Raw genomic sequence first — 25,677 nt, 5'->3', positions numbered from 1 at the left:
CAAAAATTACGTAATTCAAACTCTTTGGTTTTTCTTTTCTTCAAATGATTATTTTAACTTGTGAATATAAATAGTGATAATGAAATCAGAAAAAAAAAAAGCAATACCAAAATGACAGTGGAAGGATTCCAACTGATGTTATCAAACTAAAACTAAAGTCCTGCTCTGTCTCATTCATTCATTAATTTCGATTATCAAAAGTTATTTGTTAACGCCATAGCTTTTACAGCAGTGTCAAAAGTCTTCTGGGCCAGAGGAGAGTCTTGAATTTACTTATCCATTTACACAGTATGAAATTACCAAATATTTTATACACGATATCAAATTATTGTTCAGCGTTAATAATACCGTACACGGTATCTTAACCGATCCAATCTCATGAGTTTCATCAAGTGAGCCTCGCTTTTTTTTCCCTTACTTTATTATTAACGAGATCATTTTTTCCCCCCTTCTTTTGATATTTATTCTTTCATTTCACTGAGACACAGGGTGTTTAATAACGTGTAGGCGGTATTTTCAGGATCGATATGGACCTGAACACAACTAAAAGTTTATATCATGTCCTTTTTTGAATGATTAAGGAGCTACGGCTGTTTAAAAAAATACTATGAAGTTTCAAATTATAAAAAACTATACAAAAATAAGAATAAGCAAATATGCACCTAGTATGAATAAACCTTTTTGTTAAGGTATGTGTCTGCTTGTTCTTATTTTTTATCGTTGAAAACTGCAAATTTTGAACTTCAAACAGCCTTCAGAATCGAACACGTGTATATGGACTTTTCTCCATAGTTTTCAAGAATTGAACCTGCAGGTACGGCATCGCATGTTATGAGACCCTTTTATTTATTCAAAAGGGACCGTGGTCTATCTCGCTAGGTTTAGGTTATTTTTTGTCTGTATGTATTTGAGCTGAAACTTTTGAATGTTATCTTAAAATAAGAAGTGTAACCGTTTAAATTTTACTCTTTCTAATATTTTCTTGACTAATCGGCTTCTTTTTTTTTTTTTTTTTTTTTTTTCACCCTCAGTGGGAAAGTTGTTCCTCGTCTCTTGGTTTAGCCTAAAAAGCGTTATCTATGTACTTTTAAAACGAATATAAACCGATTTTATTTCATTTTAAAGGACAAAGGTAGCGTGAGTAGAGGCGACACAATTTTCCATCATATAGGACTGTTCTACATAGCTGAACGCCTAAGAATGACACGAGTATTTCACTTGTTGTTTCTTCCTGTGAAATCGGTTTACATTCGTTTTAAAAGTATATCGGTGACAGTTTTTAAATTAAACTGAAAGCAAGAAACAACTTTCCCACTAAAGGGGGGGGGGGTTAATTTAAAAATCGTAAGCAGGAAAATTTAATTTAAAAATCGTAAAATTTAACCGGTAATACTTTGGCCAATTTTAACATTAAATTCAAATTTCAGCTCAAATACAACAACAAAAAAATAATCGTTCAGATGAGAGACTAAACCTAAAAATAAGCGGGGGGGGGGAGAAAACGAATAGAACGCCTACAATTTTTTTGTCGTATTTTATTGCTGATGGCGTGAGTTTGAATTGCATAATTATAATTTAATGTTTAAAGTGCTTTATAAAATGTCTTGTTTCGGTGGTTTTTTTTGCAAATTGTAATTTAAAAGCATTGTGTTAAATCCTGTCGTATAATTTAAAAAAAAAATAATAAGCTGCAGTTCAAACCAATGAAAATACCCCTACCCCTTAACCGATCCTGTGGCATCCATACTTGCCGCATTCTTATAAAACCTAAATATCATAAAAAGTGGGAAGTTTGAATTCCCCCACCCCTCCTCCTTCAACCTCAGAAGCTAGAATAGATATAACATTGCTATGGACATGAAAAGTCAGTTTGCCGCCTTCCCATATACGAAAGACATTTTCCCCATAAGAACGATGTACAGTACGAGTAATGTAAAATTTTAATATTCCAAGTTGGGTGATGCAATGTATAGGGGAAAACAATCCATTTTGATCACCTATTCATATAAAAACATGTCATTCCGAGGCCGATGTACATGTATGTCCATTGGTCGCCAGTCTGCCTGCACTGAACATACAATTATTGCTCGTACGCCTCTTCTGTACTTCAACATAACACAAGTGTAGTCGTTTTACCAGGCTGGTCTAGAGATCGTGTTGTTTTGTCTACACACGTGTGACCTTGTGCCGTTGTGTGTCCGCATATTATGAGCCTTGCTGCGGTGAGCCGCATGTTGTCAATATTGCCTCCGGCAAGGAAATGAGGCACCTCTTGTCTGTAGGTGTTGGTCTTTCACCACACCTCGTTATTGAGACTGGGTGGACTGTTTAAAAAGCTCTTTTTTTTTTGCTCTTCAGAATGCGTCTGCTAGGCACAGCACCTGACCCGGAAGTGTTTTCTGACATCGTCCACCTGGACAGAGAGAAAAACATTCCTTATTTATTCACCTTTCTAATTGCCGAGTCTGGCCATAAAATTAGAAAGTGTGCATGGTGTTTTTTCGCTGTTAATAGGTTATAAGCTGTCGGCCTTCTAGTAATTCTGATGTCAGACTCCACGAATGCAAAACTACAGAAAATGATGTGGACTACACGCATTGGCTTGTTTTTATGTCTCTCGCCGGAGGTACTTTTGTCAGTCGCGAGCTCAATAACTTTAGCTACCTACAGTTGAACCGGGGATGCAATACCTACCTTATTTGCGTCAGTGGCGCCGCTCAGGGATAGCTACAAATGTCAAGTGATATTTGTTCTCTTCGTAGCGACTGTTTCCTCTTGACATGATTCATCGTATAGCTGTCGCTCTCGTCTCTGGAGATTGAGGAAAGAAATTGGGCGACATTTTTCCTCGTTAAACGGATTTCTCCAGAGGGACTAGTTCTGATGTTTCCTTCTGTGCGTATGTAGCTTCAGCAACAAGCAGGACATGAGAGAGAGATGGGGGGAGTAAATTGGAAAGATAGTGTTGTCCACTGATAAAATGACTGTGGTGGCTGGGTCTGTTAGTATGTATGCACTAAGCAGTACATCGGGAGATTTGTAAAAATGTTCTTTCGCTGTTCATAATCTCTGTGCAGTCTTTTGAAACTACAGTAATTTGAACGCTTTCAAAATTGGAAACATCCCAAGAGAACGTTATTATTCTCAGTGCTCTAAGGTGGCTGGCAAAGTTCCTGTTGATGTTGTGCACTCAGTTACAGATTTCTTATACAGTATATACTCGTCATCACTCCTACACCCAAGCCTACAGAGTTCTTATAGATAAATATACGCCCCCTTTACGCATTCTGAAGCTGATCTCTGTAGAAAAACTACTTAAATCGTAATTGGAAGTTAAGAATTAAAAAAAGAAAAGGAATCAGTGACATGACTCCTTTACACGTAATTTTTTCCCTTCGCTGTTTGATGAGTCACCAAAAAGCGAAACATATTTCCTTAATGTATTCATTCATTTTTTTTTGGCCCTCTCTTCCCCCCCCCCCCCTTTGGTATGACATTACCAGCATAAAACATATGCGAGAGAGAAATGAAGTAAAGCCGAACCACTTCCCATGCGAATTCATCAGTTATGTGATAATCGTATTAAGTGTGGACTATATAGCCTTTAGAAGGTCAGCCGCTGCGCTAGCTGGTCCCTCCACATGCTTTTGGTGTTAGTCATCATTGCGTCTACACCTGCGGTCATCTTAGAACAGCGGTGGTCTAAGAGAAGGAGGAAAAATAATAGGGAGGCTTGAGAGAACGTCACTAACTGCGCTACTCTAGAGAAGGGGGAAGTGAAGTAGGGAGGAAGAGAAATCTCTTTTGCAAACTCGTGTTTTTGCCACATTTTCTCTGGGTAAGGGGACATTCCTGAATAAAATTAGGGCTGTAGCAGTTGAAAGATGGATGGTTTGAACTCTCAGCGGTGCTTTGTTCTTATCCAAATACATTGCTGTCTTCGGAGAAAATGTCGAAAGGTAATCCTCTGGCGGTTACTATGGCAACCGAAGTATCCTGTTTTGGATTACGTAGCTTTGAAAGTTTACACAGTTGGTTCAGTAATAATCAATTTCCTTTTTTCAACATATGCCATCTTCGTTCCCATTTCTAGATGAACGACTGACAACAGATTTATCAAACGGTTGTGTGTCTTCTCCTGATGAAGGATCGTACGCTATAAACGGCACCGTCATAATTCGACAAAAGAAGTGTCTACGTTTTGAAACCTTTTTATCTGTCTCCAGTTATTCGAAGAGTTTACTGTTTATTTACAGGAAATATTTCACATCTGTTTACGGAAGGTGCTATAAAAAGTATCCCGACATAGAATTGTACTTCTAATAAAGCTTGCATAGCATTTAAAAATAGTGATCATGATGATTTCCGCATTAAAAAAATAAATAAATAAATTTAGATAATTTAAACTGACTACGTTTGTTTTGCAATTTTTAATGATTTATTAGGTACCAAAAATATAAATACTTGGAACCAGTATTTTCATAGAAAAAAAGTCACTACTATAATAACATGACTGTTTGTACTTCGGTCTTGTCAAGTATAAGTGTATATATACAGTATACACACACACACGAGAAAAAGGGAAGATATGTTATCATTATTATAAGTATAGGGTATAATTCCTGTATTTGAAGTAAACATCCAAACAAGAACGACGGCTAGTTAAAATTAAAATAGATTCAGTATATATAGAATTAAGTAGAGAACAAAATAATTCTCTAGAACAACTTTAAAAAGCTATCAAGACAGCTAGATACTGTCCCTTAGCTATAAACTCCCTGGTGAAAAATCTTTAAATTACGGATATATCTGCGGTGGCATATGTAAAACTAGGGCTGTTTAATAGTGGCTTAAGAAACAGGCCGCTTGGGTACAGAGTGGGAAGACAGCCGAAAGGGTGAACCAGTAATGAAAGCAAATTGAATATTTTTAATATTAGACGAATAGGAAAAGGCAGCGACTCAAAAATGATATTTTCATTGGACGGTATGTAATGGATAAGGGATATTTATTATATTCGAATGAGAAATATATGCAAATTTCCCCCGGAAATGGTTGACGGAACCCAGTTGGTGTATAGAACGCCTGTAGCAGTATGACTTTTAAGAGTGAAGATGTCGTTTTAAAGTATGCATGTCGTACCCAGGGCTGATGCGATCGACTTTCCTTCAAGGAAAGAAAATAAAGTGAAAAGTAGTGTTAATAGTGAATAGAAAAATGATCTCACGAAGTGAGGAAGATAGCGAAAAAATGCGGCTGGGTGAAAAACAAAAAAAAAAAAAAAAATATATATATATATATATATGACAAGGGGTAGTAGATGGCTGGAATCGAAATAGTCGCAATCCGCAAATTCCATTAGCGGACTGTGACTATTATGGACCTGGGTATAAGTACATTGAAATTTCCTGATTGAGTTTAGGTGTCCGGTTCTTTAGCCAGAAGAATTGGGAACTAGAAATGGGAAAATATAATGGTTTACGAAGAGAACGTTCAGGAGGATGGGCCAGACGATGCAGATGGAAGATGCTGTAGGGAGAAAAAAGTAAATGGTACACCAGAGCTGTGAATAAACATTAATAGTTGTGTAAGAACAGACATAATTGCAGTTGAGAAAGGGCTATTGTAAGAGTAAAGTTTAACATATTTGAAAGTGAATATTAAAGTGCATTATATCATTTATTGGTTGGCTGGGTCTATTAACATGCCAAATATATGTTGGTGATGATAAGCAAGTTTGTATTATAGGTGTGAAAGAGGGGAGAGAAAATATCATCGATAGAGAAATAAAAAACAAAGGCTTGGAACGGAATGAAGCAAAATGAATAAAGAAATGAAGGAATTATTGAAAATATAAAAGTAAGATGAGTTGAAAATAAATGCAGGTAAAAATAACTGGAGAATAAATTTCATTTGCCAGATTAAAAAAAGAAGTAATTGAGTAGAAGAGAATGAGTTGAATGATATATATACATCTCTTGTGAATTGCAGGTATTATGTATAATTTTGATATTGATCTAATGACAGTTTTCTAAATTATAGATACAACAGGTATTGTGATTTGCAGGTTTTATGAATAATAGGATTTTTTTTGTGTAGTCATAGAAGTCAAAAGAAAGAAAGGTGAATTGTACAAATTTAGTATGAATTGTGTAGAACACATTCTTTTAGTTAGAGTATAATTAAAGAGCATTTTATGTTGGAATGATTTTGTGTTATACAAAATGTTATACACGAATTATAGGGAGTTATAAGAATCGAAAATATCTCCTAGTTGTAGAAATCGAATTTTAAATCGGATAATTATTTTTTTTTTCTTCCAGTTTTTGTGATGTGTTCTTGAAATTAGTGTCATGAAAGCTTGAATGATAAGTATTAATCTTATAAAGTTGATGGTTGCGAACAACATTATAGGTTTTGTTGAATTTTTAAGGTAAGAAAGAAACGATTTGAAATCAGTGAAGGAAAGTGGTCTTTTAATTAGTATTTATTAGTAATGGTTCCCTTTTTATGTGTAAATAACATTTATTGTATAATAAATGTTTAATTATTTTATTTTGTATACCAGTCTCATTTGCTTATGAGATATGCTCAATCCTGCCGAATATACATACCTATTTGTATAAAAATAACCCTCAGCTCTGGGATCTCCCGATCATGTTGAGAATAACATAGCAGTCTGGTTTATCTTAGTTCTTCGAGGGGGGGGAAAACTATTCCCCTCCACCATATCCTCCAAAGTAACAGAGGTGAAGCCACTTAAGTAATATAGTGGTTAGCATTTTTATCAACATACTCAAATATCCAATCTATTGTATAAACCTGGAAACTCAACACTAAATCAGTGATTCTCAAACCTTCGTAACTCGAAACCCTTACAGTAAAAAACACTGTATTCGCGGCACACCTAATAAGAAATTTCCATTAGTTTTAATAGTGTACAGTATTTCGTAATAATTTACTGCTGTGAATTATGACGTTGCCCACAATTAAGAGCTTATGTCAGTTCTTTTAAATACCCTGTTTGTCTATAGGTCTGAAATAACGTTTGCTGCGCATAAATTCCATACGCTGTTATAAAAAAAAAAAAAAAAAAAAAAAAAAAAAAAATGTACCATTTCTAATTGAGCGCTGGATTGAAATGTTAAGGAAATGTGTTATCTGTTCAGGAGTATTCATTAGTGTCTAGAGTTTTAGGAAGCGTTTTATTTATAATTGTAAAACAATAAACGATTACAAATGACTTTTTATCATGCTAATTTGGGAATTAGCTTTCTTTCCTTCTCTCTCTCCCCCCGACCCCTCCCTTACACCCACTAACTCACAACCTCACAAAAAAAGTTGATTATTTCACTGCTGGAAAGAGCCTTTTAAATTCGGTGATCCTCGAGATTATATCCGAATGGTTTGGTTTCATTAATGAGATGATCTGTGCAGTGCTGTTCCTGTTGTTATGAGTGTTTTCCATCTCTAATGGCTGGCGTCAGTTTGTACTATACTTATAACGTATCCCATGGAGAAATCGATAAGCATTTTCTGCCGTTCTCTTCTGATGCTCTAAGAGCGTATTAAGTGCAATTTCTAGTTCTTCGCACTTAGCCATGGGTTCATGGTATGTTAATAGGAGATCACAGAGCAAATCTCACTCACGACCATCATTTCTTTCTCATGCGCTATTGCGTGAACGTATGAACGTTTACTAACCGAAGGATATTTTATTTATAGATCCTACTTCTAAATGTGTATTTTTCCCTAAGACAACTTTATCTGTCATTTATTCTATTTATAAGCTCCATTTTAATAATACAGAATTCGTTTATCCACTAATAAACTGCGAATACTGCTTAAATGAAACGTTTTCGCAATTTAAATGAGCCAGCTGGGATGCAGTCATGTATTTCAAAAAGAATACAACAGAAAATCTAGCTTCTATCAATTTTTATTTCATCATTGTTTTTACTGAATCTCGATTGATTAGCGAATTAGAAAACGTTATACAGTTTAATTATTAAGACGCATGTACGCTCGAACAGCAGTCCAATTTTAGAAGTTCTTTGGATTACCATATGAAAATTCAAGAGCACGTAAAGGCTGTCAGCCCTGGCGGCTGACAGTCTTTTGAATATGCTCAAAAGGATTAGTTCACATTGCATTTGTTGTTCGAGCTTAGACTCCTTTGTTTTGTTTTATCTGCACAGAAAAATCGGCGAATGATACTGTCCATACTTGGACAAATAGCTGCGTTCATGTTCGATCTGTTAGCGTTCGTCTGGGTTCAAGGGTACAGTGTATATGCACCTTTAGGCCGTTTCATGCAAATAAATTGGAACGCTGCTGTTTATTACCCATACTTTTTTGCAAGGTAATTGCTATTGACTGAATGGGAGTTTGCAGACGTCGATGGTAAAGACAAGAAGTTGAATTATGAATCTCCCTTTCAGTCAATAGCAGTTAGCCTGCAATAAAGTTGTAGTTATACTTCGCACTCTCGATAGCGTACGTATCAAAAATTTGTTATGAATTATATTTTAAAAATCACGCCGAGCTTATCATTCTATGTAAAAAATCACAGAGACAGAGAGGAGGGGGATGGCGTTCCACTTACCATCTTCACCTGTTGACACCATTACCTGATTCTAAAAGCAGCTAAGCTGAAATCAATACATCACAGCCGTCATGCTAGAGAGAAAAGCGTAAATGAAATGTTTGCCAAAGACCATCTCTGCGTTGTTCATTCTATCAGTCTTAACTGACAGACGTAAAGAAGTGTATTTGGTAGTGCATAGCATATATAAGTAATATAATTTGAGAGTTTGCATTGCGATTGCCATTACGATACGAATTATTTTCTACTTCCTGGACAGCGACGCTGTCTTTTTGACCTAACTGCAATCGCAGTATAACAAATACAGTAAAACCCACCTAAACGGACCGACCACTCGTGGAACATCTCAAAAGTGGTCACTTTATGTAGGTGGTAGTTATGATTTTTCTTACGGATAGTGAATACTTTTTTACCATCACATGAATCTCGAGAGGTATTCCAACTTAAGATAATGATAAATGCGCAATTGCCCATCTCCTTATTTGTAGATAGCATAAAGAAAGAACATTACATATAGCATAAAATCTCTGAGTGTAAAAAAAAAATACAGAGTATAAACCACTTAGTATGCATAGAATAGAATTAATTTTGAAAAAATTTAATTTTTCAAAATTGAAAATTTTGTATCTAATCGAAATGAAACCTTAGAATCAATTTTGAAAGTCTTTTTTTATCACCAACCATTACTCTTTTTTTCCCTTTTGTTTCGCGAATGGTCCATGAAGACTGACAATGGTTCTTGAGTTATTGCTTCAAAAGGCTGTAAAATTTCCAGTTAGGCAAAGTAGAAATTCCTCCCTTTATAGCTCAGCTTCTTCTACATCTTGGTATTTCAACGCTCCCCTCAGCTTTTTTTAAAATTCGCCATTCTTCGTCCTCTTTACTTTCTGGCACAGTAATGTCTTTTTTGTGTGTGTGTGTGTGTGTGTGTGTGGGTGTGCTCAACATAGGCGGAAAAATTACTAATTAATATCATGAATGATAGTATTATGTTTCATTATACTCAGAATATTTAGTTAAATTTTATTCTTTGATTGAAGGTGCTGAAAAATCAAACAAATTTTACATATGAATTATTGCTTCACAAACAATGCTTAAAAAGTGAAAAATCACCTAAGTATTGTCGAAATATGAAAAATTTTCCAAAAAGAAAAAAAAAATCTGATTTATAGATGTCTTTAGTGCGAGTCCCATAAGGAAGCGCTGTATATGCATCTCGAACATCTTATGTTTTTCCAACCGTTTAGCAACTGCTTCATGTTTTGCCATTTTCTAACCATAAAAAATGGCTTCTGTTATATTCACTTTTGAATGTATTAAAAACAGTACATAATTCCACGAATTTCTTTCATATTTGGATATTACGTTTAAAATGAGCCTTTCTTCAAAAGGCTTTAAAATTCATTGTAATGCTTTGTTCCAAGGCTGGGCTTGAAGTGGGATAGGATAAATCGTTGCATTTCATAAATCGTCGCGTGCACAGAACGTAAGGAAGTATCTTTCCATTTGGAATTGCTTTAAGCATCTGAATTTTTTGGATTTTCTTTGTGCATAATGCATAAGGTTCGACCACCAGAAAAATTCAGAGACGTTCCTTTGCATCTTACCACTTTTAGGCACTTTGGTTATACTTCTTCGAGTATAACCAAATTGCTTAACTACACTAAAAACCAAAGTGTAGTTAGGCACTTTGGAAAATAGCGTGTACTGTCAATATTAAAAATATATTTTTAGTACCATCTGCAAATTCCGAAAAAGTGCGGCAATCTTCACTAAAGCAAGATTGACCACCATCCGACAGTACCTATTTTGGAAAATTGTACTGTATTCGACTTTTGAAATTCTTAAACTAATTAGATGGTGCGCGATAGTCCTTTCGGGCGATTTCAGGGTTACTTTCTGAAACGTTGAACAAGAAATTCTTGCCTTGAATTCTTTTTAAAACTAGATTTTTTATTAATTTTTCCAAATTCTGTTACACACTTTTTCTGTTCAGGAACCAATGGTTTCTTTCAAAAAGATTCCAAATACTTGGCCCTTCTTTTTCTTGTGAATTTCTTGAAACGCAAATATGGGTTTGGGGCGTAAAAAGTTAAAATACTTGCGGTGTGCGTCGTTTTGAATCCCTCTCGCTTTCTGCTCGGTCATAATAATGTTTTTATATATATATATTGACTACCACAATCAAAAGTAATGAAACTATTTGCTCTTCCAGCCATCTTGGAGCTGAATCGTGTTTTAAAAGAATTTTTTATACTCTGTTTAACAATAAGCGCAAGGCCATATTGTTTCTTACTTCAGAACAGGAGGGAAGCGTTACGTTGTTGACTTTGACCTGTGTTGCCCTCCATTATACTTATTTGTTTTTGCCTCGGTAATTCTATCTCTATATTCACACCAACTGGCTGTTCCTTCCAATGTTTGTCCACTGATTTCTCTGGAACTTTCCTGCGTTGCTGATTGTTGGGATATCTGGCATGTCTGTTCTTGATTTATGTGTTTATTTTTCTTAAAGGATAGTCAGGTCAAAGAGAGGGGGAACCTTCCTTGTTAGCACACTTGAAAAATGTCTACTCTGAGACGCATAGAATAACATTGCTTATCGAAGTGAGACAAATACTGGGAAACTTGTGAACGTCATAATCATCTCCCTGACAAATGAAACAAATTGTAAGGATCGGATCGGCGTTCAATTGATGACAAAGAAGATGGGGAGGAATTAATGGGAGCATCCTCTTGAAACAGTCTCACAAGTTACGAGGCATCTTGTTGGCTACATTAGTCAATTGGCTGATATGGTTGTAATTAAGCGATTTCTCAGATGCTTGTAGTTGTGTGAAATCTGACACCGTTTATGGATCGAAAGCTTCACCTTTGAATTTACATTATTTATTATATAATTCAGTGGCTCGACTCTTACAGCATGATTTCGCAGTTCCAACAATTGGCTTGATACAGTGTTAATATTCTTTACATAAAATATCTCGGTTTTTTTTTTTTTTTTTTTTTTCTAATCTCGTTACAGAATTGAATATTTTTTGTTTTTCTCATAATTAATACTACTCAGTTTTTTTTTTTCTTTTTTATTAGTTTCGTGTAAGTTACACTCAATAATTTTTTAAAAATTAAGATTCTTATTAACTTTTCTAACAATTAACGAGACTTCTTTTTGTGCTTACAGCCCAAGTCTCAACCCCATCTTCAGCAAGTTGTGCCTCCCAAAGATGTATCGAAGAAGAAGGTGGACCACCAGGTGCTGGATGCTATCCAGGACAAGATTCCTGAAATCCCCGCTAACGGCTCAGCGATAGAAACTGTCCCCACTACGGAGGGTGGTCTGGATGCGAGACAGGCCAAGGGCCAGCTGAACCTCAGTGTCACCTTGATCGCTATCATAGCAGGTGTGGGAGCCCCTTTGGCGGTTGGACTCATCATCCTGGTGGCCCTGATGATCTACAGAAAACGGTATCCTGTGAGGATGAGATTTGGTCGGAAATTTTCCACCTTTGAAAACCCAATGTATGTGCACAAGGATGCCCAACATCCACGAGAACTGAAGAGGTTAACCAAAGCGTGAAAAACATTTCAGTTCTACAATTGAACTTACATGGCTTCCAGCCGATAGCTCTTGTGCAGCTCTCACCCTTCCCACCCTTCCCCTCTACATGTAATATATTTTATTTTCGTACATCTGAAAGCTTTAGATATTACGGAGCGTCTCTCTTTATGTACTGCTAATGTTGCTCACGTTCGTATGGCGGGTACTCCTGAGATTTTTACATTCGTACTTATATTGTCGAGTTGTTTCGCCGTGATACTAACAGCTCTCTAGTTACTCGTTGTCAGCGCCATCTTCCGAAGATTGGATTCATTACTTTCTCTTTCTTCAGCGAGAATGCGCGATTGGGTGATATACTTTCGAGCCCGGTAGTTTCATTATAACAAAGCTAGTTTTAATGGTAGCATAAAAACGTATACCCATTACTATCGAATAACTGACTGTCCGAATTAACCAAAATTGTTACCTCGGTAAAAACTTCCCTAAAATAACATTTTAAAATAATAACGTAGCTCTTACATGGTGCAAGATCATTTGATGTTTGCTAGAATCAAACAAGTCTTGAGCACTGTACTGTAGTTTAACATTCATGCTATTATGCTGCCATTCTTTAAAAGGAAATGATAAAATATTTTGTTAGATCTGAATTTATTTCCTTAAATGTTCTGTTAAATTTTAAGTGTTTTGAATAGGATTGGAACTGTGATGACCTTTTGATGTTTCATAAACTGGATCTAAAGAGGCTTTGAGGGCTCGTTTATATTGCAGCAAATTAAATTTCGAGGATTATTTAAAGCTCTACTAACAATTAACTTCAATGAACTGAGGGAAATTATTGTTCATGGACGAACCTTACATATTAATAACCAATCGTTTCGTCTCTACAAAATTTTCAACCTAAGTCCGGCAACGTGTTTTTCTTGAATTGAATAAATGAAATGTCAGTTGGTGCTGCTTGTTAAGAGAACCACTCGTAATGGGTCTACTTCGATTATGATTGCAATTAAATAATCTCAAGTATGAGAATTTGTCTCTGCATTTCACGATGAACCCACCCTAAACGCTGTCGTTTCAACAAATTCTGCCAAAACAGTGGCATTGCTTCCCTGTGCCTTTTATAACATTTTAATATTCAAGAGCTATTGCTAGGCTTCATTATTCTTATTATTAGACTATTCGAGAACAAAAAAGAAATAAAATAAATAAAGAAGCCTTTCAAGTTGCCTAGCCGAAGTAAAGCATATTAGATACTAAGTGGTTTATACTCATTTTTTACACCCACAGATTTCGTGCCATATGTAATGCTCTTTCTTTATACCGTCTACGAATAAGGAGGGCGATAGATATTTATCACTTTAACTAATCTAAGCTGGAATACTTCTTGGGGGATCATGTAGTATAAAAATATATTTACTATATGTAAGAAAATCCTAAACTGCTGCCTGCATTCAACGTTGTGAGTTACATTCAATACACCTAATTGCACGTAGCAGGTTTTTTAAATTAATTAACTTTAAAACGCAAAAGTGCTCTTGACATTGTACATAAATCTAGTTATTTCAGCACTTAAGCGGGGTACACGTTCAAATGCGTCGTTCATGGAAGTAGGGCATGAGGCCACAGCTTCCAAAGCATCCTTCGGGAACTCAATACATACAGGACCTCGATTATCTGAGTTTCTGTTAACCGAACCGGCTAACCAATGCAAGAATCAATCAATAAATAATATCAACAGTAAAGAATGTTAAACATTAAAAGAATGCACGACTAATCCAGAAGTGAAAGGTTTCGCATTCAGCCCATAGTGTCCTCTCGGAACTGGTTATTTGACAGTGTGTGTTGTGCACTGACGAATTGTGACATTTACATCCAGAACTCGAATTGATAAATACACTAACAGCGGTAACACCAGTAATTGATTTTAAAGAATAAACATTAACTGATGCGTTTAGAACTTTTTGATTTTAAGCAGGTTTATTAAATGCCATAAAGTGCAAAATTACTTCATTAATTTAATGCCTATTATACAGTATATTGTACATCTTATATACAACAGAATTTTTCTGTATTTTGTTTAATAAAGACTTCTGGAAATTGCTCTGTAAATGCCTATTTTTCGCGGTTACTTGAAAATAAATGACTACAGTAATAAGTGAATCCCAAACCCCTATTTAAAAACGTAGGTTTCTATATTAACCGAGGTAGACTCGGGCCGTAAACTTCGGATAATCGAGGTCGTGCTGTGCAGCTGCATGCCTAATATCACACCTTGCTTTACCATGTTTAATACAGCATAAGGTTACTCTGGGAATTAATACTAAATGATATTTAACAAGAGGGACGAGATTTGTACGTATTATAGAAACGACAAACACGCCAAAGGACGCTGTTTATCTGCAAAACATTCAACTGTTGTTAATAAACACACCCGAAAACATAATGTACAGCAAGCAAGATAATAACCCCTTTATTATTATCATCAAAATCAGTTTGCACTGATTTCAGATTACCTTGTCATAAAATAAAATAAATGCAAATTCTTTTAATCGCTATAAATTTTGTTTTGGGGGATGGTTGTATCTTTGTAAAGTGTCCCTCTCCCTTTAATCAACAGTTTCGATCCCCCCCCCCATTTGGCATCTCTTATCCTGTTTGTTTGTTTGTTATTTGGTTTTTAGGAGCATTAGCAACTAAGGCCAATTGCTCCGGGGAATATGCGGTGGTCTTTCCCTGACCTTTCCGCATCCTCCGTATTTTGGTGGTCACGGGCTGGAACCCCGGTCTAATCAAGAAGCGTGTGCACTGCTGCTTCTGCCCACCTCATATCCTGTGATTCAGATTTTCATTAAGATATCGGGTTCCGCCTTAGTTGGCAGCTCTGAGTTATATTTATCAGTTAGGTAAGGAAATTAAAGAGGATATCTATAGTGAAGATGACAAAAAAAAAAAAAAAAAAACACGCAGAAAAATATCCATTAAAAGTAATTTAATTAATCTACATAACAGTATCTTACAGTAGTTACCCTCGCAGCTCTAACGTGTTTCTTTTCGCCACTGTTCATAATCTTTATATTTAACCAAAGTCCTTTATTCCTTGTTTCTGGTTTTTATGATTTTTTTTTTTTTTTTGTAATTTTTCTCTCCTAGTTTTTTAATTTCCTTTTGTTCACTTACTTATTGTTATTACTATTGAAGAGCTTGTAATTATCGAGGATTTTTTATTTTATTTAATCATACTAAAGATTCGCTAATTTTACTGTTATTACTAAACCATTTCCCACGCAAATTGGTAATAATAATAAGCGTATGGAATTTGTTCACTGGGATCCCATTAACGGAATTCGGTCCTCCTAATAGAGTGCTCTGTCAAAGGTACGGGCGCTGTGTACCAATATGTAGATTTCTTGTGTTCACAGGCCAGTTTGCATGGTGTAGGCACAATAACTCATGTGGAAAACTGTTTCCTCCGTCCGAAGTCGGCGAACTGCAGCTTCAATTGAAAAGGACTTCAGAAATTCTTCCAGTAATTGACAGGAATCAAACCAAGACTTTTCCAAACGAATGGCAGACTGGAATGTATCGTGACGAGTTTGCTGCTACGGAGGACCAGTGGTTTAGTGACCCATGCAAATTGATATCTTGATTTTAGATCTGCCCAGCTTGGATTTGATTTGGGCCCTCGATGTTTTTTTTTTTTTTTTTTTCCATTTTATAGGCTTACATTGCGTTACGATGTAGGCCTTATGAACCGGTGCATTCGATATTTCAGTATTTGCCAATGCGGCGCAAGGAAGCCCGGCTTTTTCTGTGCCGGAGGAGGGAGAGGAGGAAAAAAAAAAAAAAAATCCTACTCAGTGTTTCCTTCTCCCATACGTACCATATCTAAATTTCTTCTCATTCTAACTTCATTTAATATCGTGAAAACTGTAACTTCATTCATTTTGCTACTCCATTTCAGAGCTTTGGAAATCTCAATCAAATCCTATCTAAGGTACCTAGTTACCAAGCTTTGTATCCCGCATATACGAAGCCCCTCTCCTCGTATGGGCGCCAATTTGGAAATACCACCAGGCGCGATGCCTGTCTTTGGATCTTTTCAAGAAGTTTATGTAATTTTTTTTTCTTTGGATGTGGCTTCCATACCTAGACATAGGCCGACCGGGCTAGCCAGGTGGGTAAAGTGCCTGCCTGGCAACAAACCCAAAGGTCGCGGGTTCGAATCCCGCCTCGGGCTTGGATCAAAGTACTGCAAAAACCTTGGGAGGTGCACTATGGCCACAGAAGCCGATGCGCCAACAACTACCAAAAAAAAAACAAAAAAAAAACCTAGACATAGTATTCCAAGTGCTGGCTTACAACTGTCATTATAGTAAAATTTTAACGTCCTCCTTTCTGCAATCAGTTGTTCGGTAAGCCATCGAGAGGGCACTATGAGCACCATGTCCATTGTAGTCTGTCTGTAAAAGGAGAGGACTTCATATCTGTCCGGATTGTTATCCCTAAATCATTTTTCTCTGTTTTTAAATCAGCTCTTCTCTAGTTATAAGTTATTTTTTTTGTTGTTTCCCAAATGCAAGTCCCTGCATTTTTCGCTATTAAAGCATGGTTACTATTTACCTGACCAGCTTTGATGCCTATGTAAGTTTCCCTAAAGGCGCACTGTTTGGAATTGGTCATTAACCACTGTCCCGATCTTCGCATTTATTACTTCACGCCGTATATCTCTTCGTCGGTGTCATTTAAGAACATATATTTTTTATTCATTGTATTAGATGGTCCCAGCCAACTTTTGCCATCCTCGCCATATTTACAATATTATAAATATTAAAGCCGGTAAAAGAATATTAGTTTCTGTGATGTCCACGTAATTCTTAGAGATACGGTATCTATCACCTTGAATCCAGTATCACCTTTAACACAATGTAACTTATATAGCAATTTATCGTGCAAGAATGAGAAATTCTTTGCTATATGCCAAATTTATTTATTGCATCAGTCATTACTGATGCTGTCATAATAGTTTATCACACTAGTTTAACGACTCTTACCCTTTACAAAACAGTGCTGTGTTGCCTTGAGAATACTATTGTTATATGAATCACCTATAGCATTCGTAATGCTCCATGATTTTTGTCTACCTCTGAAGCCAGGATGACCAGGTTTATGAGTCACTTCTTTCTTAGAACAACCTTTATGGATTTGAAATAGACTGGTGCTTCTCCCATCTAAGAACATCGCTGAATCTGGTGAATCCCTAATAATTAACCTTAATGATATGAGCTCCTTTGCTGCTTCCTTCTATAACTGCGTAGGCTAAATGAATCTACTTCTGAGGCTTTGCTTGTCCAAAGGCTTAAATATTTTTAGGAAAAAATCCTCTGTAATCGCCATATCGATGATTTCACAGCACTCAGATTCACCACACGATGAACAGAATAGATAGTAGCACTACTACTACAGTTTCTTCTTGCCATGCATAACGATGAATGCGGTGCTCATCCGTTAGCTTATCACTGACTTTTATACAGCCATTACGTAAGGGGACCAGTCTAATTTTTTTTTTTCTTTCTTTCTTTTTATTTACCTGTGTGTAAAACTCTGCCTTTTTTTTTTTTTTTTTTCAGCCAGTGATTTCTCATAATCAAGCTTTTCCTGTGGTACTGCAAATATACCTCGCTTGATGACAGGGTTAGGTTCCTTGAAATTCAGTCATTAAGAGAATGGAGCGTTTCCATATACAGCCATGTTGTAATGAAGGATGCATTCCTTGAAAAAAATAATCAGCAGTAAATTTTAAATATAACAGTTGTTAGAACATAATACAGTAATCGGAAAAGAAGCAGGCTTGCCCATTTCGCATAAATGACCTAATAACTTTAACTAAATAACTTAATAAGAGAAGATTGAAACCGCGCATTCTTTGTTTATTTAACGTGGAACCATCCCCATTATGCCTAAAATCATGGAAGAAAGGAAAATTATAAGATATAAAAAAAAATTAACATTTCTGTTAGTTTTTAGGTTGTGGATTAATGTGTTCATTTGAAATGTGTCTATTGATATCTACGTACTCTCTTCATACAATAGCAGGAAACATTCGTATCCTCTTTTTTTTTTTTTTTTTGGCTCTGTCAATTCTCTTGTGCTTCTTTGCGCGCCTTCATCTTTCTCAAGAAAGATCGGAATTGGAGTTTCTAAATAAGTAAAAGCTTCTGACATGTCCTTGGTAATTAATTTTGTTGGCTGCAGTTCGAATTTCTTCGCCCTTGCCTTGTATTCTTTGGTCTTCAAGTTCTTCTGCAGTCAAATCTTCACCACTTGATTCGAATAAACCAAATTATTCAAGCCAGACATTTTTAGTCTCCACTATGGTTCTTTGTATGTCATGTGCTGTCTCTCCTAGTCCAAGGTAATTTTGAATACAATCAAGCTATAACTTTCTCTAAGCTCCATTCACATTTCACTTCCTAATTTCCTTCCATGCTGCTTCTTTCTTTCATTAGCGTTTTGGATCCATTTTTTTAAAAATGGGTCCATGACTGGACTCTTAAAGCAGTGTCTAATAAGTGAATCAAGTAAAACACAGAACAAGAGTACTTTCTGCTTATTTAAAGGGAGCTTCGATTTGGCGATAAAGGTTTCAACGATGATTTTTTTAAACACATTTTGGAGTGCTGCTGTTTGGTTGCTTGCTTTTGAATATTTGGAAATAATTTTTAATGTGTTCTTAGAACGGGATGAGAGAACGTTGCAAACACAATATCGGTGGTAATTTTGAAGTGTCGTTATAAATGCAATATTATGAAAACTGTCTTTAAGCGAGGTATACATTTGTTACAGAACAACTTATAACTGTTATGTTTCACAGTTAATCGCTCAATACCCGTCTCCATACTGTTATTTGTATTATTATTTTTTATTTATTTATTTATTTTGATCAATTGAATAGCGAGTTTTTGTTCATCCTTATTTTCTTAAGGGGTATGTAGGCATATTGTAGCTCTCCTGACGATCGCTTTAAACTTATTTCATAATTCCTCTGTGCTCACCCTGCCTACTGCTATGCCTTTTCTTTAAATTGAAATCCCTACCTTTACGTTTAACAACAGACCTAACTGATCAACAACTCTACGGATTCCATGAACGCTCCCTGCTATGGGTTCTTGTGTTGTCAACCCTATGATACTATCTGGATTGCAGGTAACGGTGAAGTCCAGAATACACCGATCCCTAGTACATTCCTAACATACTAATATAGATCAGATCAGTCATCAAATTTACGCCATGAATAGACGCCATGACATTTCTCTCATAAATGCTGTCATGCGTACAATAGTTCTACGGTCATGACTTTAAACTTGATTCATAATTACCCTGTTTCGCCATTCCATACTCTGCCTTCCCAGTTGATAAAAATCACGTAGCATTTTAGACTACCATAGTCTTCCTTTTTCTGAAATTAAAATCCCTTACATATTTAATAACCTGTATATAATTGATTTCCTCACTGACCATGTATTCGTTTAAATATAGCACTGTAATTTTTTTATTTTTTTTTAAAGGAAACTAGAAACACTGAGGCTCAAACCAACCAATCCTCTGGATATGTATTCTCATTCTATTTCCAGATTTCAGCTCTTGGTTCTATGAATCAAATATAATCCAAACTGCCTCCAAATTACAGTAATTGAATGCTTTAAAAAGTGTGATCTGCTATACTAAAATAAAGGAAAAACACTGTACTGTTTTTGATATTAACAGTGCGAAACATTACATTAAGTTTTCCTCTTGTAATTTGCACTGTATACATCATTGATAATGAAATACTTAACATGATTTTTATAACACAGCAATGCACAGTCGCCCCACCACTTCTTTGCAATGTAATATTTATTTCATTTAATGTATTTTCGCATTTAACTGAGCTCTGAATGTATCGGATAGGATCGAATCGCAGCGGAATGCTGTTCCAATTATTTACATGCATCGATAATACCATGATCTACTTGATTATTAAAAAAAAATAAATAATAATAAAATATATAAATCCATGTTCTAATAAACATGGTGAATAGTTTACGCGGCACTGATACATTTTTTGTTCCCCAAAATCCAATTTACATTTCCAGACCTTCGTTGATTAGTTCAAAATTTTGTTTGAAAGGCAAATACTGTATATCTGACAAGTTTCTTTCGTTAATAAACCACCAGAACCTTTACAAATGACAATCTGAATTCGGATTCATTCGTGAGATCGACAAGAACAAGTATCACACCCCAGTAGTTTATGTTCCAATTGTACAAAATAAGCTTGATATAATAATTGGATCGTCCATAAAGTCTAGCGAAAGTGATAGTCCGAAAAAAATTGCAATTTTTTTGAAAGGTAAATAGTACTGTATATCTGCTAATAGGCGTTTTCGTTAATGAAGTTGAACAAATTACCTTGCTGTTTGATAATTATTAAATGTAATAATATCAAGATTAATAAAAGCAGACAAGCCTTAATGAATATATTCGAATGAAGACTAGAAAAAAAGAAGTTAACGAATTTATATATAAACGGATAATTCTAATTGCTTTGAACTTTTTAATTTTCATTCGATTAAATGAAATAACATCACCTTAGCCCAAATTTCCTTCGCTGAGTTAGGAATACTTAGCTGATCCTAACCATTAACACCTTCACTTCCAGTTGAATTTGCTTTTTAAATGTAAAATACGAGGGTGGGAAAAAGTTGAATGGAAGCCACTGTTAACTTGAATCGCTAATTTGGAGAGATGGTTTACTGTTTGTTGAAAATATTAAGTACCTAACTTCGACGCAAATGGAAACAAATTCTCAAACGTGGAGTTTGTTTTTCGTCTTTTTGCAAATGCTCAACGTCTGGCATTTAAACAAAAACAAAAATCAACTACACACCATCCCTCAAATGTTATGTTATGCAGTCATTGATATTTTATTTCGATTAACACAACCAAACTGTTCAATGTTTGTTGACGATATTTCGCTATCATTCGTGAGTTTATGGGAAGGAAGAGGGGGAGAACTTTTTTTCTTACTCATTAAACGTGTAGTTAATAACATTGTTCAATTTTTTTTTATTTCCCCACACATTGCCGCAAACATTACATCTGTAGTTTAGATCGTATCGGGCATCAAAGGGCACTCTTCTCTGCATAGTGGATGTGCACATTGACCATTAAATGCCAAGGGCTTAAGAACGGAAGCAAAGAGCAGTCTCAACTTTTTTTTTCTTCTCTTATCCAGGAACAAATTTTTGAAACATTTACAAAGGCATATCAACAGACCTCTTCTGTGTTTTGATGGATGTTTGCTAGGGTCAGTGTAAAGTATGGCCAAAGCAATTTAATACATACGTTTTCACTGTTATTTATTTTATGGCATACTTTCTACTGACTAATATTCTCGTATCGCACAGTCAAAGTATAATAAGTTTTAGAAATAACAAGCACACCGAGATTTGACATTTTCTCCCAATCGAATACCCCTCAAGATAGGTTTCTTAATTGTTCATATAGCACGTGTTGAACATTGCGATCTTAAGGTATAAATACACGGCTTCCTTCATGAAAAAGGAAAATGGCTACAGTGATAAATCCTCTCCTACTTCCCTCCATAACCTGCTCAGTAGCAAAGTCGCCGTTCTGTGCAATTGAAGAAACTTGACTTTTCGGTTTCATATTCTGGCTGTGTGCCCCTTGCATTGGGGATCTTAGTCGACTCATCCGACGTTCTTGAGCCTTGCAATAAACAAAGGGACATATTCACGAAAAAACGATATTTTCGAAATTTGCGAACTTTGATGGGAGAAAATACAACTAAAGTAGATCGATATACCATTTTTGGAAATAGCGGTTGGTCGAAGGCTGTATCACCGGAACATATAATGCTTTTTTTTTAGAAGATAAAAACCTAATAGTAAAATCGCGAAGTCCATTCAAGCGTTTAGCTCAGGCTGCTGCGTTCTCATATCACTTCCCACTGTTCTGTACAGCATAAACAGATTGGATTACTTGACGCATGATTTTTTTTTTTTTATAATATACTACTTTTTTCATACCATGTGTTTGTTTTTTTTTTTTTAAATTTCGTCATTCAGGTATTGAACAGAAATATTTTACCTTTTTACAAAAAAAATTGTTTATAAATTGAGATGCAACACATTCCTTCGGAGAACTTGATAAATTTTTAAAACATGCCATGGCTGTTTTTCAGACTACTGGCTTGTATACATTCTCGTTTCTTTGAAACTGGCGTCATGATATATATATAACGGAAATACGAACTACAGTAAATCGTGGTTAACAAAACTTAAGTACAAATTAGGTAAAGACATTCCGAAACCGATTCCAAGAAGCGTTTAGAATTGATACGTTATGAACAAAATCTGTTTCCGTCCCCGACATTTGACCTGTATGCGATGTCTCTGCCGCTTTTGCGTAATTAGTTTCCAGTGACATACGCAGCAGCAGATTCGTGTATCCACTTTGTGCGATTGCTTAAGACAAACTGAATTGCCTTAATTTCACGAGTTCGTATGGCTTTAAGTATTACCGGAGTCGCAACCAAATGTCGTATAGAAAATTCTTTATATTTCCAGTTTTTGCTGCGTGCCGTCCTCTGCTTTTAGGGAGAAAAGGTCTGCTCCTCAGCTGTTAAGTTTTGGGAAACAAATAGGGAAAACTTTTCTACTTTCCAGTCGATAAAATAGGGAACATCCCAAAAATGTCATCATTCCTTAAAGTAATGATACGAACTGATGTAAGTGTACAAGTCTGTTTTAAGTCGAGTTTTGCCATTTTAAACGATCTGCTTGTGTGTTGGATTGTTTCCGTCTAATGGACATCTACTCATTACCAAGCACGTTCTTTGTTCGTTGCGAACATCCTCGTGGATGCACTTTATCGGTTATTGTTGTTGAATGTTCAAGGCTAAAATCCTTAGCTTAAAAACATGGCTTGTATACAAATGCATTGTCTTTTAATGCCACGTTGTGCTCATATTCAATACTTTGGTGTTTTTCCAATGTTAATACATCATGTGAATCGTAATTAGAGTGCTTTTTTATTTTTACTTTTGTGTGATGAGTATCATGTGCATTTATTTTCCCATTCTGTATATTACGCCGATAGCTATTTTTATATTCAATCGACTGTAATTAAGTTTTTAAGCCGAGTTATATTGTAACGTATATTGTCTGGTATCTTTCGCCTTTGCTAATCATCATCACCCTGTACACTGATGAATTTCCCTTCCCTTCCCTTCCCTCCCTGATTTTGGGTAAATCATTAATTACGTTGCTGTCAGCAGATCTCATTTGTATTCCTCAAGACTGTAGAAAATTAAAGATACCAGCAGTATTTTGTAAAGTGGACGTCTCTTTTATTTTTACACTTTTCACAACATTAAAAAAAGACAAAAAAAAAAAAAAAAGACATTCAGTTTGGATAAATGTGAATAAGATGTGCAAATGTAGACTTTGATGTCAATATTTATTCGAAACAAGGCAACATGCATAAATTATACTGTTTTTCATTTGTTAGTGGTATATTTATTAATATTGGTGGTTGTCAACCGAGGACATACTCATAAAAGGATATAAAGTTACCCCTCTGGTTATATCACTGTATGATTTACATGGTTGTGATACACTTTTTGTCCAAATTTCAACAGCGTATGTTAAATGTATCACAGCATTATTGAAAGCATATTTTGTGCATTACAAATGATAGAAAGATAACTGGTATTCACAGGCAATTCCTGAGAATGATATTGTATCCGTGATAAGAGCGAGCAGCAACTGCTGATATGGTGGAACCGCTAGCAATTTTCATATGAAGTGCCCCATTCTCATCGGAGCGTCTGTAAATTAACTTTCGATAGAATGCCGCTTATTATAGACGTCAGAAGCAATAATCAATCCACTGATGGATGGAAGCGTCCTCAACAATTTACGTCGAGGGAAATGGACCATAATCTGCCACGCTGGTCCAGTGCGGGTTGGCAGATCGACCGTATTTAGCAGTCAGGGGCTTGAACCCCGGTTTACTCAGTGTGTGCTAGTGCACTCCCGCTCCTGACCACTCGGCTACGGAGGACGTCATGATGTGTGCTAATCTCTTCAGTCCGATCCTGATGATAGTAAAGAGAAGGCCTGAGCCAATCGCTTGCCAAGCAGAATTGGTAGTTCAAAACTCTCATGGAACCAGAAGTGGAGGACTAGTTCGCGAACTCTCATTTCTTAAATAAGTTACTTTTTTATATGAAAGCTTAAAGGAATAAAAGATAGGACAATGAGCTGTTATATTTCTAATAAATTTAAAATTCCTGTTTGAAAACTTAAAATACAAACAAGGGAGAAAGACGTTATAAAGAGATGTATAGTGAGCTATATCGAAGCTTTTGCCTCCCCTCTTTTAGTACGAGGGTGAGCCAGAAAGTCTGACCTTATTTTATTTTATTTTTTTGAAAAAATAAATGTTTCTAAGCGTTTTTAAACATGTTACATGTGACTTCAAAGTCGTTCTCTCAACCTGCAAAGCCATGGCTACACCATAAAATAAGAATAGTAATGTTCATCACTGAAATAAATCATATTGATAACTAAAAGTTAACTTACAATCATAAAATCAGAGATATCAATGAAAATATATACTAGATATGATGGAATTAATGCTATTAAATGTTTTTAGTTAGCATTAATAAATTAGTATTATTAACACACAGACTACACTTAATTCGAAATGAAATATCTCTATTTTCATGAATCATGACTACTACAATAAATATACCATAATCACTAATATCTTTCAAAACTGTGCATAAAAAAAATTGAGACTTATTTTGGGCTCCAAAATAAGAAGAAAAATAAACATATGCCAATTCTGAACGGTACCCAATTCATTTTGGGTACAGAACTATGGCAGTTTGAATTTTTAAAAATTACTACGAAGTTTTGAGTGGTAGAAAAAATATAATTAAAAAATAAATATGAATAAACAGACATGAACCTAATAAAATATTTATTCATACTATGTTGGTACCTTTATTTATTTTTTGCCACTACAAAAACCCCATAGTCACATTTTAAAATTTGAAAAAGCCATAACTCAGTAACCCTTAAAAATCGGACACGTGGGGTTTTTTCTTGACCCTGGAATACGTCCCAGAATATTTTTCTAGGACTTTTCTCGTTATCTGGCAACTCTCACGGTTTCATGATGTTTACAGGGTAATCCCACCCTACAGGGACAACATTAGTAGTGAATGTATTAGAACAATATATAACACAAGACAAATATATTAAAATTTAGCAATATATATACTTTTTTTTTTTTAATGGAAAACGTCAACTCCAGTTTCAAATGAATAATAGGTAGTACATATCTGTAGAACAACGAATAGGTTGAGATAGTGTTGTTCTTCGGATGTGTGTAACAGAGTATCAAAGTAATTTATGTAAAAAAAAAAAAAAAATTTTGTCAGCAT

At 35.4% G+C, this 25,677-nt stretch overlaps 1 protein-coding gene across 3 annotated transcripts in view; it reads left to right on the top strand.

The window, feature by feature from the left end:
- Positions 1 to 25,677, top strand: part of LOC150081546 (seizure 6-like protein) — a 207,384-nt gene that overhangs the window by 105,419 nt on the left and 76,288 nt on the right. The window contains exon 2 of one of the 3 annotated variants that reach the window (XM_090380083.1): positions 11,787 to 12,633. The exons of the other annotated variants lie outside the window; for them this stretch is intronic. Coding sequence (XP_090236209.1) covers positions 11,787 to 12,182 — 396 coding nt within the window. The 3' untranslated portion in view covers positions 12,183 to 12,633. Of the gene's footprint in view, positions 1 to 11,786; positions 12,634 to 25,677 lie in introns of those variants that run through there. 3 annotated transcript variants of the gene reach the window in all.

This window comes from Mastigoproctus giganteus, chromosome 8 (genome assembly GCF_048544385.1).
Source record: "Mastigoproctus giganteus isolate SK-2022 chromosome 8, ASM4854438v1, whole genome shotgun sequence".
Taxonomy (NCBI): domain Eukaryota; kingdom Metazoa; phylum Arthropoda; class Arachnida; order Uropygi; family Thelyphonidae; genus Mastigoproctus; species Mastigoproctus giganteus.
Note: the sequence above shows the minus strand (reverse complement) of the source record. Positions and strands in the feature narration are given on the sequence as shown.